General features: G+C 44.1%; 1 protein-coding gene across 3 annotated transcripts; it reads left to right on the forward strand.

Annotated features, from left to right (window-relative positions):
• Positions 1–55: 55 nt before the first annotated feature.
• Positions 56–15852, forward strand: KCNA10 (potassium voltage-gated channel subfamily A member 10). 3 transcript variants are annotated; one of them, XM_084848296.1, is made up of 3 exons: positions 56–100; positions 9424–9505; positions 14043–15852. In XM_084848296.1, the coding sequence occupies exon 3, from the start codon at positions 14120–14122 to the stop codon at positions 15665–15667; it is 1548 nt and encodes a 515-aa protein (XP_084704422.1). In that variant the 5' UTR covers positions 56–100; positions 9424–9505; positions 14043–14119; the 3' UTR covers positions 15668–15852. The 3 variants fall into 3 exon arrangements, with proteins under 3 accessions (XP_084704422.1, XP_084704423.1, XP_084704425.1); XM_084848297.1 differs by lacking the exon at positions 9424–9505; XM_084848299.1 differs by lacking the exons at positions 56–100; positions 9424–9505 and adding an exon at positions 13374–13487 and having other exon boundaries at positions 14043–15845.
• Positions 15853–18098: the final 2246 nt, after the last annotated feature.

Genomic DNA, 18098 nt, shown 5'->3' on the forward strand with positions numbered 1-18098 from the left:
AAGTGAACTAACTTTTTCCCCCCCTCTACATTTTTTCTTCTTATTAAATTGTTTCATAGGATAGATGCATAGAGCTTTGGTGGGACTCAACCTTGTGCTGGTAAGTCCTGAGGCTAAGTATGTTTCAGAGGATTACTTTAAAAAACAACTCGCTACTCATCTTGACTAAGCAACTGGAGGAGGGGGAAAGAGAAGATGCATTGCTGCATCTGTTCTGTGCTTTTTGTTGTTGCTTCTGCTTTTTTTCATTTACCGTGAGCGTAACAGTCATTGACAAAACCCCAAACCTCCTTGTCTAAAGCTTAACCAGTTTTATGTAACTGCATTTTGAGATGGGACAAGGGCAGGGCGGGGGGGAGGGAGAAAGCACAGCATAAATAAACTCATTTACAAATAGAACATGATGGAAAAATCACCCTAACTCCTAAAATGACCTTTAATTTTTTCCAGTGGAGAATTTAAGATGTAGAATATTAGTTAATCAGATTTTCGAAGCAGATGTTAGGTGATTTATAGAGACAAGTAAATGAGACAACGTTCTATTTAAAAGCATCACTAAAAACTAAGTAACATATTGCACGTTTCCATGTTTCTTTGCAGCTTTGGAAAGACATTGTAACTTTGGGGGTTGGACTCGATGGCCTTGTAGGACCCTTCCAACCCTACTATTCTATGATTCTATGATTTCTGAAAGGGATGCCAACAAATACTATCAAATAGACTATGGGTAGGATCAGGAGGCTTCCAGGAGCCTTAGCTTTGTCTGGTTTTTGTATTTAGCCATGAGTAAAGCTTTACAGTAAAGGAGTGCATTTCCTTACTTTAGTAACAGGGAACATGTAGTGAAAAATAAGAGCACTGATCCATGCTGATACTCTGATAATCTGCCCAGCAGCTGCAAATGGCACAGGAGGATGATCCATTGAGATGCTCTCCTCTGGAAACCCCACTGATATGAATGGGAGTCACTCAAGAGCATGGTTGCTTCCCCACTAGAGTCCTCTAATGCTGCTGAGGTATTGCTTTTCTACAATTACCTGGAAGCAGAAGGAAAATGGAGGTTCCACACAGCACTTAATGCAGCGCTGTTTTATCCAGCAATATCCATCCCTATTGCCAATAATGTTCCTGTAATGTATACTCAACATGTAAATCCCATTCAGCAAAGCGTCCGGTGATGTTAATTAAGAATGTTCTCCTTGTAGTTTCTTCCCTACAAAGAAGAACCTGCAAGGTTCCTTGGGGGTTGGACTCGATGGCCTTGTAGGCCCCTTCCAACCCTACTATTCTATGATTCCCATGTTATTGCTTCCTGTTCAGGGCAGTTAGAGGGGTTCATGATGATTTGCCCCTTAATTAATCAGCTTCTAATCCCTATATGTGTGTGCAGTTAATTACTGGTTTCTTTGCATTATTTGAAATTGTGCTATTTTGCTATACACGAAACAAAGAAAAATAATGTAATGAAACCACTAATTAAAACATGTGTATACCATAGGGAACAAGGTGATTAATTGATTAATTAAGGGGAAATTCATCACTAATGCACTAAACAGAAATAAATAAATGGGCAGAACCTGGAAACAGGAAGCTTTTAATTAAAGGCATTTTGTTCAGTCGTTCAGTTGTGTCCGACTCTTCGTGACCCCATTGACCACAGCACGCCAGACCTTCCTGTCCTGCGCTTTCTCCCAGAGTGTGCTCAAGTCCATGTTCATTGCATCGGTGATGCTATCTAGCCATCTCATCCTCCGCCGTCCCCTTCTCCTTTTGCCTTCAATCTTTCCCAGCATCAGGGCCTTTTCCAGTGACTTTTCGCATTAGGTGGCCAAAATATTTGAGCTTCAGCTTCAGTATCTGTACTTCCAATGAGCAGTCAGGGTTGATTTCCTTTAGGGTGGACTGATTTGACCTCCTTGCAGTCCAGGGGACTTGTAAGAGGCTTCCCCAGCACCACAGTTCGAAAGCATCAATTCTTTGGCGCTCAGCCTTCCTCATAGTCCAGCTCTCACAGCCATACATTGCTATTGGGAAAACCATAGCTTTGATTATACGAACCTTTGTCGGCAAGGTGATGTCTCTGCTTCTTACTATGCTGTCTAGTTGTGCCATAGCTTTCCTCCCCAGGAGCAAGCATCTTTTAATTTCATGCCTACAGTCACCGTCTGAGGTGATCCTGGAGCCCAAGAAAATAAAATCTGTCCCTGCTTCCATTTCTTCCCCTTCTATATGCCAGGAAGTGATGGGGCCAGATGCCATGATCTTAGTTTTTCTCCCGGCAATCTTAATTCCAACCTGTGATTCATCCAACCCAGCGTTTCTCATGATGTACTCTGCATATAAAATTAAATAAGCAGGGCAACAATATACTAGGGATGTACAAAATTGGCCTTACCTGGCTCTGCCGGGTTCCGCTGGGGGGGGGAGGTGCTCCGTCCCTCCCCCCAGAATCCTCGTTCCGCGCCTCCCCCCCGGAATCCTGGCCAGCCGGCTCCGCTCCGTGGGGATTCCGCGGAGCCGCCAGCCGGCTCCGCCAGCAGCCGGACATCCAGCCGCTGGCTAGTAGGGATACAAATGGCAGCGGCCATAGCCGCCACCTTTTGCGTCCCTGTAGTCAGCCGTGATAGGCTACGTAAATCTTTACGTAGCCTATAACGTCTGACTTTAAAAAACAAACAAACGTGTGTATGCAAATGGCGGCGGCTACGGCCGCCGCTATTTGCGTTCCCCCTTATTTTCTCTGTCTTAGTCTATGTAAATATTTACGTAGACTAAGACGGGCCAAAATAAGGAACGCAAATGGTGGCGGCCGTAGCCTCTGCTATTTGCGTACGCGCGTTGTTTTTTTAAAGTCAGACGTGAAAACTATCACATCGTTTGTTTGTTTTTTAACACTGGAAATGGCGGCGGCGGTGGCCAGTCAGAAGACCGGCCACCGCAGCTGCCGCCACCGAACCGCCGCCAGAGCCGCCACCGGAGCCGCCACCGGAGCCGCTGCCACCCGGAAGATCCGCCCCAGGTAAGTCTCGTCCCGGGGAGGATCCGCGGGGGTGGCGGGGGGGTGGCAGGCCGTTCCGCCACGGAGTTCGGGGGGCCGAATGCACTGGCATTTGGCCTTACCAAGATCTGTGGCGGAATTCTCTGCCATCCCTACAATATACAGCCTTGTCGTACTCCTTTCCCAATTTGGAACCAATCGGTTGTTCCATGTCTGGTTCTTACTGTTGCTTCTTGACCCTCGTACAGGTTTCTCAGGAGACACAGGTAAGGTGGTCTGGTACTCCCATCTCTTTAAGAATTTGCCACAGTTTGTTGTGATCCACACAATCAAAGGATTTAGCATAGTCAATGAAGCAGAAATAGACGTTTTTCTGGAATTCTCTTGCTTTCTCCATGATCCAGCAAATGTTGGCGATTTGATCTCTAGTTCCCCTGCCTCTTTGGAACCCAGCTTGTACTTCCGGTAGTTCTCAGTTCACATGCTGCTGAAGCCTAGCTTGTAGGATTTTGAGCATAACCTTGCTGGCATGTGAAATGAGCACAACTATGCGGTAGTTTGAACACTCTTTGGCGTTGCCCTTCTTTGGAATTGGAATGTAAACTGACCTTTTCCAGTCTTGTGGCCACTGTTGAGTGTTCCAAATTTGTTGGCATATTGAGTGCAGCACTTTAACAGCATCATCTTTTAGGATTTTAAGTAGCTCAGCTGGAAGACTGTCATCTCCGCTAGATTTGTTGTTAGTAATGCTTCCTAAGGCCCACTTGACCTCACTCTCTACTAGGATGTCCGGCTCAAGTTCAGTGACTGCACTATCATGGTTATCAGGGACATTAAGATCTTTCGTGTATAGTTCTTCTGTGTATTCTTTCCACCTCTTCTTAATCTCATCTGCTTCTGTTAGGTCCCTGTCTTCTTTGTCCTTTATCATGCCCGTCTTGGCACAAAACGTTCCCTTGAGATCTCCGATTTTCTTGAAGAGATCTCTAGTCTTTCCCATTCTATTGTTTTCTTCGAGCTTCTCCATCTTTGGCTGCAAAGGACATAATCAATCTGATTTTGATATTGACCATCTGGTGATGTCCATGTGTAGAGTCGCCTCTTGTGCTGTTGGAAAAGAATGTTTGCTATGATCAGCGTGTTCTCTTGGCAAAACTCTATTAGCCTTTGTCCTGCTTCATTTTGTACACCAAGGCCATGCTTGCCTGTTATCCTGGTTATTTCTTGATTTCCTACTTTAGCATTCCAATCCCCTATGATGAAGAGGACATCTTTTTTTGGTGTTAGTTCTAGAAGGTGTTGTAGCTCTTCATAAAACCAATCAACCTCAGCTTCTTCAGCATCCATGGTTGGGGCATAGACTTGAATTACTTTGATGTTGAATGGTTTGCCTTGGATTCGTACTGAGATCATTCTATCATTTTTGAGATTGTACCCCAGTACTGCTTTCCCCACCCTTTTATTGACTATGAGTGCTACTCCATTTCTTCTAAGGGATTCTTGCCCACAGTAGTAGATATGATGGTCACCTGAATTAAATTCGCCCATGCTTGTGCATTTTAGTTCGCTGATTCCCAAGATGTCGATGTTCAATCTTGCCATCTCATGTTTGACCACCTCCAGCTTACCTTGATTCATTGATCTGACATTCCAGGTTCCTAAACAATATTGTTCTTTACAGCATCGGATTTTCTTTTCACCACCAGACACATCCACAGCTGAGTGTCCTTTCGGCTTTGGCCCAGCCGCTTCACTCTTTCTGGCGCTTCTTGGAAATTCCCTCTGCTCTTCCCCAGTAGTATACTGGACACCTTCCGACCTGAGGGGCTCATCTTCTGGCGTCATCTCTTTTAGCCTTGTGATACGTTCCATGGGGTTTTCTTGGCAAGAATACTGGAGTGGGTTGCCATTTCCTTCTCCAGTGGACCACATTTTGTCAGAACTCTCTGCCATGACCTGTCCATCTCGGGTGGCCCTGCATGGCATAGCTTATGGCTTCACTGAGTTATGCAAGCCCCTTCGCCACAACAAGGCAGTGATCCATGAAGGGGAACTAAAGGCATACTAGCCTGTAATTGCTTCAGTAGCACTTTGCATGTGCCCACAGACAGGGCTAGGGTGGAAGCAACCCACGACTGTGCTCTTGAAATAGCTTCCATTCATTTCAATGGGGCTTGAGCAAGGTAACTTCCTAGTATTGTGGCTGGGGGAAAACACAAGATGGTACCTTCCCTCTACCACCCCTAGCCATGTACTGCTTCCAGTGTTGCACTAGAACAGGGAAGACTGAGCTTTCAAAAAGCACTGAGAATAGGCTGATTTGATCTCCTGCCTCCCCTGTTTTGCAGTGAAGCAAGGCATCAGAGAGGTTACATTTGTTGTGAAGGATGAGCAAGAGGAAAGCCACATCCACTGTGTCCTTGGGCCCCAGAAAGCTCCTGAATATTCCCCAGTATAACAGCCAGTGTGCTTTCCATGAATGGCTGTAAAGCACCTGAAGGCTGTTTTGCTCAGTTATATAGAAAAGGTGGCCTGATGACCTTTAATGGGAAAACAAATTGTTGTTGTGTTGTGTCATTTTACGGAACAAACACCACTGCAGATGCCAGGTTAGAAACAGAGTTTCATACACAGGGCTTTACTGGCCTGTGGGTCTGTCCGTGCTAGAACGTTATCTGCCTTTGGCCATTCTCAGACAACGATATATTGTATTACTATCTTGAGTGTGTGCATTGAGCGATCATACTGCAAACCAGAACAGACAGTGATGGTGGCAACTGCAAATTGTAACCAATACATACAGATAAGGCTCATCAGCAATTTGTACCTACACAGGCTGAACAAGCAGTACTTTCCTCCATTAGGGGGAAGATCTGTGACTAATTTGGTGTTGCACTGAAACGTCACAATCATCATAAAAGTATCGACTCCTATACATACTGAGGGAAGGAAACACGAGCCCTGTGGTATATGCTTAAGGTTATCAGTTCATTGCTTTCAGCAGCAGTAGTTTTGCCCTTGGTGTTGTCTGGCTTTTGGTATTGCCCTGCCTGCGGGTAGTATAATGTGGCCATCTCAGGCAGCATGCAGCAGATTTTGGAAACCGTTAAATGGTTGGAAATATGTTAACATTTTATATTTAATACACCATCTCTCTCTCTCCTGCAATGTAATGTTTGAGAGCGTGCCTTCTCCCTTGCCCACCTGCCTGATCACTGAGCTCATCAGATGAGGAACTCCTGTGGTTCTGCATGGACCTGAGGTCTGTTTGGAGTCCGCTCGGAGTTGAGCCTTCAGTGTACTGGTTCCCTCTCTGTGGACCTCCCTGCGTGTTGATGTCACTGACACTGTGTTGTATTCAGCACCTGCTGAAGACATTTTTATTTCAACAAGCCTTACGTGCTTGACCAGCCACCGTTTCATTAACATATAATCAGATTTAAAATATTTTAATTCTACATCTTGATTCTTTTTTACTATCTTTTATTGTACACCACTTGGGAATTTTGTTAGATACAGAGCAGTAATATAGATTTTGTAAATAAATGAAGAGGGGGGGGGTATTCTATCCTCCCTCGCGCCTCCGGTACAAGTGTCTCTTGAACCAGGCCTGGCCTGCTTCGCTTGTTGTCTTGAGTGTATCATATGTGAGGCTTAGAGTGAGTTAAATACATTGAAATGGGTCTCGAATGTAAACTTGCATTTGTGAGAATGAACATTTGAATTCTCTTCTACACTCCGTCCTGCAGTAATAACATTGACACATGGCACAAATCGTGAAAGGGAGCCTCAGAGGATTTTTTTCACATCCTGCATGAAAACAGTAAAAAATATTCAGCCTTTGGTCAAAATGGTCTGTAACTCACTAGCTACAAAAACAACAAAAGAGTCTAGTGGCACAAGGTGCCTTGATTTCTCTTTTATGTACTGCCTGCATTAACAACTACAGGAACAAATAGAGGAGAGGTTCAGTTACACTGGGTGCGTGTGCGCGAGTGTGTGTGTGCGTGTGTGTGTTTGCGAATCGAAATAGCTTTACTTGAAAGGGTACCATTTCAGACAGTAATACCAGGCGCACCCCCTAGTGGCCTTGTTGCTTCATATGAATGAACACACCTTCAGTAAATGCTAAACTGACCATTAACAGCATTTCCCCTAGGCCTTTTTTTAGTGGGAGGAGGGGGGAATGGGGGAAATAGTCCCTGACCTCACACATGGAGGGTGCTACATCAACACTGACAAACAGTCTACTCTCCAACTAAGAAAACGGAATGGGAAGTCAAATGAAAAATTAGTAGCTGGGCCAGTTTGAGTCTTAAAAAGGACCTGGACCTCCTCCAGTGGTGACCAGTGCAAAATGACTAGTGTGCAAATTTCAATGGTGTGTGAATTCCTCCAGTGGTGACTAGTGGAAAATAACTAGTGTGCAAATTCATGGGATTTGTTTCCCTCAGCTCTATACTGGGCAGGGGAGTATTGGGCCCCATCTACACGGGCCCCTTATTCCAGGGCGGCTGAGAGTCCATGTCCCTCGGGACAGATGACATAGTCACTACTTCTCAGCCATCCATGTTTTTTTCCTAGGAAATGCAGATTTCCAAGGAGGCGTTTTGCTGCAATGTTTTTCATTTGCTGTGGGTTTCCCGCAGTTGGGAGCCGTCTGTCCCTTCCCCAAACCGACTTCGTATTTTGCAGCAGGCATGTTGTAGGCATGCAGAGTGCTTGCGCCACTCTGTGATGCCCCTTTACTCCCCCTGTCCCTTTGCAGCTGTGCAGTTACAGAGGCACAGAGAGGCGTTTTCATTTATTTAATCACACTTTTGCACATTCTTGCAGCTTTGTATCTTCGCAATGGTTGTTTTAGACTCAGTGCCCGAGGGCTGGGGGGGGATGTCTTGGGGGAGGACCAGCTTCACTCCAGCCAACATTTTGGAGTGATGGGTAGGCATGTACTGCTCATGCAAACCATCGCAAGAGTCTCAAGCTGGGGAACTGACAGACAGATGGTGTGGAAATGAAGGGACACAGAACACCCACTTTTTACCTAACGAAGGACGGAAAGACACAACACAGAACCCATAAAATACAAAATAGCCATGGCAGTGTCACACCCCCACGCTCATGGGACTGCACAGCTGCACATTAAAGTATAATGGCAAAAAGAAGGGGCACAGCGGAGTCTGTTAGGGAAGCATGCAGTACATCGCGAATGTATCACAGCAGAAGCTAATTCAAAGCTGCAATGCCGCACTGTTGTGACAGGGTGTGGGGCGAAAGCAGTGCCATGTAGATGGGGCCTTGGTAGAGGATTTAAACAAATATCTCCCCTGGAAAGAATTCTGATTAGGGTTCTTGAGATCAAACTCTTTTTAAGAGAGCTGCAGATATTTGTTATATATAATCAAGGTGGGAGAGGAAATCACTCACATGCTGTCTGTGACAAAGCTGCTGTAACCCAGTTCCCCACATCTGGACAGAGTAATTTGTATTGTATGCAAATTGCTTGGTTTGTATGCAAACCAAGCACAGTAATTTGGACATGGTCACAATGCTCAGCTATCAGCAGCTTTATATTTCTTCCTGCAACACACCACGAATGTTAGGCAAGGAGCAGTGGGAAAATACCTGACTATTCTTCTCAGCATCTGAGAGCATAACAAGGCATGTCTGAGAAAGACGTCGCAAGATGCTGTGCACTGCTATCCCTGTTTCTGCTGCTCCAAAAATACATGACTTGGTCCTTGCTCCAGGGGAGCAAGCTTCTTAAACCCTTGGCTGTTTTGTACTAAATTCAGAGCACCTTGATTAGAAATGGCCTCATAAGCATCAGAGGTCAGATTCACAGTGCAACCTAAAGCATGTTTACTTAGACATTTACTCTGCTCAGTAGGCTTTCTCTCTAGCAAGTGTGTTTAGGAATGGGAAGGGACTACATCACGTTTGGTTCATAATTATTTTGGAACCATACTGAAATTGGTCGTCTTTTCAGATTCCTTTGACAGGAATACATGATCTGACTCTGGGTGCTTGCAGCCAAGGCTGTTATTGTGCAATCACATTGCTTCGCTCATGGAATTTTACAGGGGGTTGAAACAACATCGTCTTCAACTTATAGCCCTCCCATGTTTTCACATCTCTTTTTCTTAGCAGAAAAAATCCATTAAGGAAGAAAAGATGGAACGACTATAGAATGTTTTTTGGTTGTTAGCGCTGGCAGCCCTCTGTCCGTAAGCACTCAATGTCTGCTGTACAGAGCTGGCAACCTGGGAGTGCCATCTTCCTTTCTGACAGCTGCTTGGCTTGCAGAAATTTAGCATGGCACGATGGAAATGATGAGGAAAATGCCAGTGACTGCATTTGTACATATCAGACAATGTTGAAAGATCACCTGCACTGATCCTCCTGCCCTGCCACCTTCAACCTAGGAAGTCTCTGAATTTGGGTGCTTCTGAGCAGCAAGGGCACAGTCCTTGGGATGGCATCTGGAGTCTCTCAGTTCTTGTACAGGTAAGCCAACTAGTCCATAGCAGAATCTGAGCCTCAGTCAAATGTCTGCCTGCTAGGGGTAGGTAAGAATTTCTTTTCAGTTCAGTTTTGATAAGATGTTCCCCCAAATCACGATTTTTTCACAACTTCATGTTTAAAAAAATGAATGTGAAAGAAACCAAAACTGAGAGATTCATTCATCCATCTAGCCCCAGGACTTTAAGCTAGATGACGTTGTTGTTAAAAGTCTGAATTCCTGTGTATTCAATCATGTTAGTGGTTAATTAGGGTTGCCACATCTTTTTTCTGACAGGCTCCTTGTCTTTAACAGCTATATGGCAGGCAAGCACATCATAGCCCTCTCCATGCTGGGAATAGCTGTATCTGTTGCATTCGGCTGGTGCAGACGGATGAGAATTTCATTTCTGTTCATTTATTTTATTTACCAAAATTTGCAAAAGTTCTTCATATCTGAGAAAGAATTTGAGGTTTTAAAAGTACAAATGTGGGAGAAAACAAAACTGACGGGTTCACTATTTCTACTTCCCCCCATCTCACCCCAGGCTACCTCTCAGGCAGGCAGCACAGCATCTGTGGGGCCATTGTTACCCTAGATGCATAGGCTGAGGTTGACACACAGGACACTAGTTTCTACAATACTCCCAGACAGGGAAGGAAACATTTCCTTTACAAAGGGAAGGCACTCTGCCCATGCTCAGGAGCAGGTGTAGGTCTCAGAAAAAGGTGGCAACCCTATCCGCGTTTTAGAAGACCCAGATCCATAGCTCTCTAAGGTTCAAGTGGTACACTTGAAGACCCCTACATAATAGCTACATAATCTGAAATTTTGTTTTGCAGATTAGTAAAAGATGTACTCTGACAGGATTATGGCTACATACAGAATATTATCAGTTGCAGAGTTTAAGGCTGAAGATTGGAATGTTATCACCACTGTGTTTAGACTGTCAGAAAAATCAGTTGTACTTTGGAGTTAGTATTGATAATGAGAACACTACACTGAACAAGAGTGTCTACAAATTTGGGGGGAGGCTTGAAGTTATTTGCTTTCCCTTCTCTCCCCAAAAACATGTTTTTGGGACAATTTGTATGAAAAAGGCAGACATCATGGAGGTGTCTCCAGGCAATACACTTGCACAGTTTCAGAAGGATAGCTGTAGGGGCTTGGAAGTTATGATGATTGGAAACCAGTTCATGGCTTTTTCATAGTGATGCCTAGTGGCACTGGAAGAATGGCCACCCCTGGGTCCCATCCTTGCCCTCCCCCAAAGCACAGTGTTTGGAGGTCCTGGTAAAACGTACCCTAGGATTAGAAGTTGGACCTGTCAGTCACTCAACCACATTCCCTCCCTTTGCTCAAATTCAGTGTTTAGAGCAGGGGTACAAAAAGTGTGGCCTGCAGGCCACATGCAGCCTGCCAAGCCATTTCTGGCAGCCTGCCAGACATCCCCCTGCGTCTGCGACTATAGTGGCGCTGCCTGGGCTTTCCCATGCTAGCAAGGGAACTGAGTTCTCAGTTATCTCTGATAAGAGATTAGAGAATGCTTAGGCTTGTGTGTGCGGGTGTGCACACATGTGTGAGCATGTGTGGCCCCTTGACATTGCCTGTTGGGACCCTCAGGGCCAAAAGGTTGTGCATCCCTGGTTTAGAGAAATGAAACTAACAGACCCTATTTACAGGATGCCAGTGGAGGCTGGTGACTCTTTTGGTGGGGCTGTGAATCCATCCAGGTTTCAGTCAGAACCAACCAGAACTCTAAAGGAGGTATCCAAGGTGCTGAATCTATTGGAGGATACGGTTCATCACCTTGGGTAGCTCCTTTAGCATTCTGGCTGGTTCTGACTGAAACTGCAATGGATTCACAGCCCCACTGAAATCGGAGCCACCAGCCTCCACTGGTCCTGCATCTTCCTCTCTCTGAAGCAAGTCAGAAATGAAGCCTCATTTAGCTTCAGTTCCGTTAGGTTTGGAGAGAAACCTGCTTCACCTCAGGAAGCAACAGAACTGGACTGAAGTGGCCAAATTTTGCTCAGGCTTTGGGCTTTGTTTGAATCCAACAACATCCCTACCAGATATTCTGTAAATTGTCCCGGCATCCTCTCTTAAGATAAGACACCTTTCCTTTGGACAGTCACAGAAGTCCCAAACCCATTGCTCAGCTTCTTGGATGGAGCTGGCCTTCTAGTGCAATAACATTGGCTTCTTAGGGTGCAATCCTATGCACATTTAGATGGAAAAAAGGCCTACAACTCCCAGCTGGCTGGGGCATGCTGGGAGTTGTAGGCCTTTTTCCCGTCTAAATGTGCATAGGATTGCACCCTTAGTCACTGGAGTTACACATAGATTAGAAACCAAGTATTAAACATTCTTATTTAGCCCACATATATGAAGGCCAGGGGACAGGAGCTATGACCAACACTTTGAATAGTGTTCATTCTTCATACCTATTTCTATGTACCTTTGTAGGGAAGGAATCAGAGGGAGGAGTTGGGGACGGACAGACAGACTAGGTTCTGTATTTTGACTATATCAAAATAAATATAGTTAATAATAAAAAATACCATTCACATTCTTTGGGGTATTAGGGATTGTGCCTGCAAGGGCTAGGATGTTTTGTCCTCTTTCCCTAGGGAGTATCAAGGACTAAGTTCCACAGTTAAAACAGAATTCCACTTCACATGTTATGCTTTACACAAAATGTTGCTGGTACTCAAGGAAGAGACTTGTGTTTGGGATTAAACCATATGCTGAAGCACAATCATATTCCACATGGCAATCATAACATAATTGGATGTATTGTCTGGAGGAAGAATGCATTTCCCAAGGGGAAAATGCACTGCATTCAGTGCTGGGAAATGTCAATATTCCTTCAAGGACAATGCCCAGGCTGTGCACACCACAACAAATGGTAACAACTGTGAAGTTATTGCACAAAAAAACCAGTGCAGAAATGCCCTCCATGTCTAGCTTTTACTTCAGGTCCAACGTATGACTATATTTAGGGATCAGAAGAATATGTACAACTGGTCTGACTGGCTTGTGTTGGTTGCTATTCTGCACTTCTTTTTTAAGGCTAGAGAACTCTCTCATTTGGGAGTGGAACAGTAGAGGAAAGCATAGCCATTCTAAAGCATCAAAATAAATACTCATAAAATCATGCAGATATGGAATGAAGAGGTTGTGTAAAATTCATATATAACTTACAACTTTGGATATCAAATTCCAAATTCAGATTTTTTAAAAAACTTCGGATAGCTACATGCAAATTCAGAATGGGAACATCTCACGGAAAATTTCCATGTGCAAAAAATCTCTCCCTCTCTCGCACACACACATTTATTTCAGCTCCTCTAACACATTTGTCCCTTCCTTTTACCTCAGCAGGGAGAGTACCCTGCTTAGTGATTAATAATGCAATCCTATATATATCTTCAGAGACATAAGTCCCGTTGCTGTCAATGGGGCTTACTCCCAGGCAAGTGTGCATAGGATTGCAACCTAACCTAGCATAAATTTGCATAATTTGCATAAATTATTTTCTCAGAAGTGTCCATATCTCATTTTAATGCTCCAATGTTTCCATACAATTGTTTACAGACTACTCAGATACTAGCTTCACTGGGGTGCCATGAGCTTAAAGCCTAGTTTACGTGATTTTGCACTAGAACTGCTCTTCTTAAATTTGTTGTGTTGAAAAGTTCTGTGTATGTTGAGATTGCGGTCCAGTGCCCACAACTACATTGGCTTGTAGCTGCTGCTTTTTATAGAACCTACGGTGACAGCTCTATGTCCATGGGAAATAAACTGTCTGATTTTGCAACAAGCAGAAACTTCTGCAACTTCCTTCTCAGCAACTTGTGATGTGGAAATATGCAAAATAGCAACTTCTGCTTGTGATGAAGAAGCTAGAGAAGTGTGTTTCCCATAAGCTCGGGAGCAGACACTGTGGCTTATATTTAAAAAGTGGCTACGATAATAAGCAAGGTAAATTTAAACTTATCCAGACTAACCATGAAGGTTGTTGGTGCTCACAGCAGCCTGAGGTTTTTTGTTTTGACCCCATCAAAAAAAATTTACCCTGCCCTTGCTCTACTCAAAAAGAAAATGTCTAGGGTGAATTCGGGGTGCTAAAACAAACTGTGAGATTGAAGCAAAAATTAAAAATATGCCAATGACCCCTCCTCAACATCTTCACTTTGAAGTTCTCCTTTGAAGCAACTGTCTATGGTGCCAGGGAAAAGAGCAGAGGCTATGGATTTCTGGGAACCATCTAAGACACTGCCCATGTAAAACCCTATAACCTTGGGCACTATAAACTGTGCTGGGAGTTGTTGCTGTTATAATGAGTACATGTAAAACACCTACTAGAATCCTCCCTTGGAGGGATAATAGCAGCAGTGCTAATTAATAGCATTAACAGCAATTATTCTGTTTGTTTAAAGAAGAGTTATCCTAGACCCAGATTTTTTTATTCTTTGCAAGCAAGCGAGTGACACATACACATAAATCCTCTCTGTCTCTCTGTCTGTTCACTTGCAGATCATCATAGTGTGGGAAAGACGCACGCTGCTGATATCTAACCTGGGGGTTCATGCTGCTAATGTGATTACCCCTGTATGATGGACGTGTCCTCTTGGAAGGAAATGGAGGTGGCACTGGTTAGTTTTGACAACACTGACGAGGTAGTGGAAGATCCCTGTTTTGACCTTAGTGCTGCTGGCCAGTCACCCAAAGGGCATTCCAGCTGTGCCAGCCTCCTGTCCAACTGGAAAATTCTCATCAATAGTGAGAACACAAACCATGAGACAATATTCTCCAAATTGTCTGCTGAATTCTGTGACCACCTGGTGGCAGAGAATGTGGCAATGGATGAGGGCGACCAGAGAGTCATCATCAATATTGCTGGGCTGAGGTTTGAGACACAGCTCAAGACTCTTAATCAGTTTCCAGAAACCCTACTTGGAGACCCTGAGAAGAGGATACATTATTTTGATTCAATGAGGAACGAGTACTTCTTTGACAGGAACAGGCCCAGTTTTGATGGTATACTGTACTACTATCAATCTGGGGGGAAAATTCGGCGTCCGGCCAATGTCCCTATAGATGTCTTCGCAGATGAAATCACTTTCTATGAGCTTGGTGAAGAAGCCATGGACCAGTTCAGAGAAGATGAAGGCTTTATTAAGGATCCCATCACTCTTCTGCCAACCAATGACTTTCACAGACAGTTCTGGCTACTGTTTGAGTACCCTGAAAGCTCTAGTGCAGCCAGGGGTGTGGCTTTGGTCTCAGTCCTGGTTATTGTCATATCTATTATCATTTTCTGTATAGAGACCTTACCTGAGTTCAGAGATGAGAGGGAGATCAAGGACCTGAAGGATGAAGCTAACAACCTAACCAAAGCCATCGAGGCCCCTAATACTTTCACAGACCCTTTCTTTGTGATAGAAACTGCTTGCATCATCTGGTTCTCCTTTGAGTTGTTTGTCAGATTCATTGTTTGCCCCAGCAAGGCTGAGTTCTTCAAGAATATTATGAACATCATTGATATTGTATCCATCATTCCTTATTTTGTGACCCTCACCACTGAGCTAATTCAGCACAGTGAGCTAAATGGCCAACAGAACATGTCCTTGGCCATCCTCAGGATTATACGTCTTGTCAGGGTCTTCCGTATCTTCAAGCTTTCCCGGCACTCCAAGGGGCTACAAATCTTGGGACAGACCCTCAAGGCCAGCATGAGGGAGCTGGGCTTGCTCATCTTTTTCCTTTTCATTGGGGTCATACTGTTTTCTAGTGCCATCTACTTTGCAGAGGTGGACGAACCACAGTCACATTTCTCCAGCATACCTGATGGCTTCTGGTGGGCTGTGGTCACCATGACGACTGTTGGCTATGGAGACATGTGTCCAACCACCGTGGGGGGAAAGATAGTGGGGACTCTATGTGCTATTGCAGGGGTGCTCACCATTGCACTCCCTGTGCCAGTTATTGTCTCCAACTTTAACTATTTCTACCACAGGGAGACAGAGAATGAAGAGAGAGAAATATTACCTAGGGAGGTAGAGAGAATATTAACCAGTGTGGTTACAGGGAATGGGAGTACGGACTCCCTGAACAACACAAATGAAAATTACTCTCAAGACAAGACAAAAAAATATTGAGCAGTCACAGAAGATAGGAGTCTTGAGAAGTCTGAGGGGCTGTGACTGATATACCATGGGCACACTGTGTAATTCCCTCCCCCAGCTTTTTTGAAAACATAAACTTCATTTTGCTTTTTCAGTCTCATTTTTGCTATCTGATTTCTTGTGGCTTTTCAAATAAACAGAGTATTTCTTCTATCTCCTCCCTGCTCATCTGTCTCTTTTTATAATCAAACTCTAGGCTGTCTAATATTTTGTTTCTTTGCACTGATATCAATATTTGTTTCCTAATGTGAGAATGTATGATACACATTTAATTGCTTTTAAACACACACACACACACACACACACTGCCTGGAAGCTCTTTCCCCTAATCTTAGATCTGTGGTTGGCTGTAGATACTTTTGGTGCCTCCACATAAATTGGTTTATGGCTGATTGCCCGCAAGTTACAAATTCAGGGGTGAACCTTGTTTTAATTGCTGCTATTCCGGATGGACTAGCAGGAATGGCATAGAAGGACGAGCTACCATTCTGCCAAAATGGAGGTGCTAGCAACAACTCTCTGCAACAGGAAGTACCTTTTCAATGAAATACTTCCTACCGTGTTTCCTGTTGGCCTGCCGCTGTTGCTTATCCCAGCAATGTTTGGAGGTGTCCTTAGGAGTAAGGGGAGGCATTCTGCATATGCTCAGAAGTATTCTCTATTTCACAGGTTTCAAAGCTGAATCCTGCTATTAAATTATAACTGTCACTGAAGCCATCCCCAAAACGACAAAAAAATGGCCATATTACCAAGAGAAGAATTTTTGCACATTCTCGTCAGTAATTAAGAATGATCCATGTTAATATTTTCATTGTGACTGAGAAATGAGGCTCAAAAATGGGAATGAGGATAAAATACCTATATAATTATGACAACAATTTCTGTATAATTATAACTGCATAAATATCCTCCCATGATGCATTATGAGTCACTTGGTAATCATGAAAGCCTGTGAGAAGACATCCCGCTGTAAAAATGTTTCATTCAGCTCTATAACTGTCAGTTAATTTATTCTGTAGGTTTCTATTTTCTTTTTATTCTTTTGCTCTAAGAAATTAACAATTATATCAGCATTCATAATATTAATCTGAATCTATAGTAGTGAATTGTTAAGGTACATTTTAAAAATTGCAGGGTAAATCTACAAAGTAATTCTGAAACTTTTTAAAGGGGGTTATGTTGGATTGCCCTCCTGAGAGTAGACCCATTAAAATGAATGGGACTTAAGTTAGACTACCATTGGCTACAAACCCAGTATAATAACAAACAGGAAGGAACTCGGGTCAATAGGTTAGATCCAGACATAGTCATGCTTAGACATGACTATGGAACACATTGGAATCAATGGGACAAGATATTCATAACTAATACAAGACTTAATGATCACAATGGATCTACTCAAAGCATGACTAAGTCTGGATACAACCTAATATGCTTTGATGACCCAGACTTTCTTTCACCACCCAGTCTTATACTTCTACTGGAGTCCATGAGAAGGTGCTAATTTACAGCATTATCCAACCTGCCATATGGTATATATGATTTTAGGTCATATTAATTGCTGTGGTAAATTATTTTTTATTTATTAAATTTCTTAATCGCCCATCTGGCTGGTCATCCAGCCACTCTGGGCGACGTACAATAATACAAACAGTTTAAAAATAAAATTACACATTAGAACATCATTTTCTAAAATTTCCCTAGCCCACCACAAATGCTTGCCTGAACAACCAAGTTTTCAATGAGTGGCAGAAGCTCATTAAAGAGGGGGCATGGCAGATTTCCCTAGGGAGGGAGTTTCACAGAGTGGGGGCCACCACAGAGGAGGCCCTCTCCCTCGTCCTCACCAGCCTAGTTGTCCTGGCTGATGGGACAGAGAGAAGGCTATCCAAGGCTGATCTTGTTGAGTGGCCTGTCTGGTGTTGCTGGAGGCACTCCTTGAGATAGGCTGGGCCATATAGGGTTTTAAAGGTCAAAACCAACACCTTGAATTTGGCCTGGAAAACAACTGGTAACCAGTGCAACTCCTTCAGCACTGGAGTAATGTGATCACGCCAGTGGCTGCCTTTAATCAGGCGAGCCGCTGCGTTCTGCACCAGCTGCAGCTTCCGAACCATCTTCAAGGGTAACCCCACGTAGAGCGCATTACAGTAGTCTAGACGAGAGGAGACCAGGGCATGTACTACCTATGGGAGCAGATGGTTGGGAAGGTAGGGGCGCAGCCGCTGTATCAGATGGAGTTGGTACAGCACTGTCCAGCTCACAGCTGACACTTGAGCCTCCATGGACAGCTGGGAGTCCAAAATGACCCCCAGGCTGCGGACCTGGTCTTTCAAGTGTAACTGTACCCCATTGAACACCAGGTCAACATCCCCCAACCTCCTCTTGTCTCCCACCAAAAGTA

This window comes from Heloderma suspectum, chromosome 4 (genome assembly GCF_057233095.1).
Source record: "Heloderma suspectum isolate Gila_16-S chromosome 4, 16-S_ref, whole genome shotgun sequence".
In the NCBI taxonomy this organism is placed as follows: domain Eukaryota; kingdom Metazoa; phylum Chordata; class Lepidosauria; order Squamata; family Helodermatidae; genus Heloderma; species Heloderma suspectum.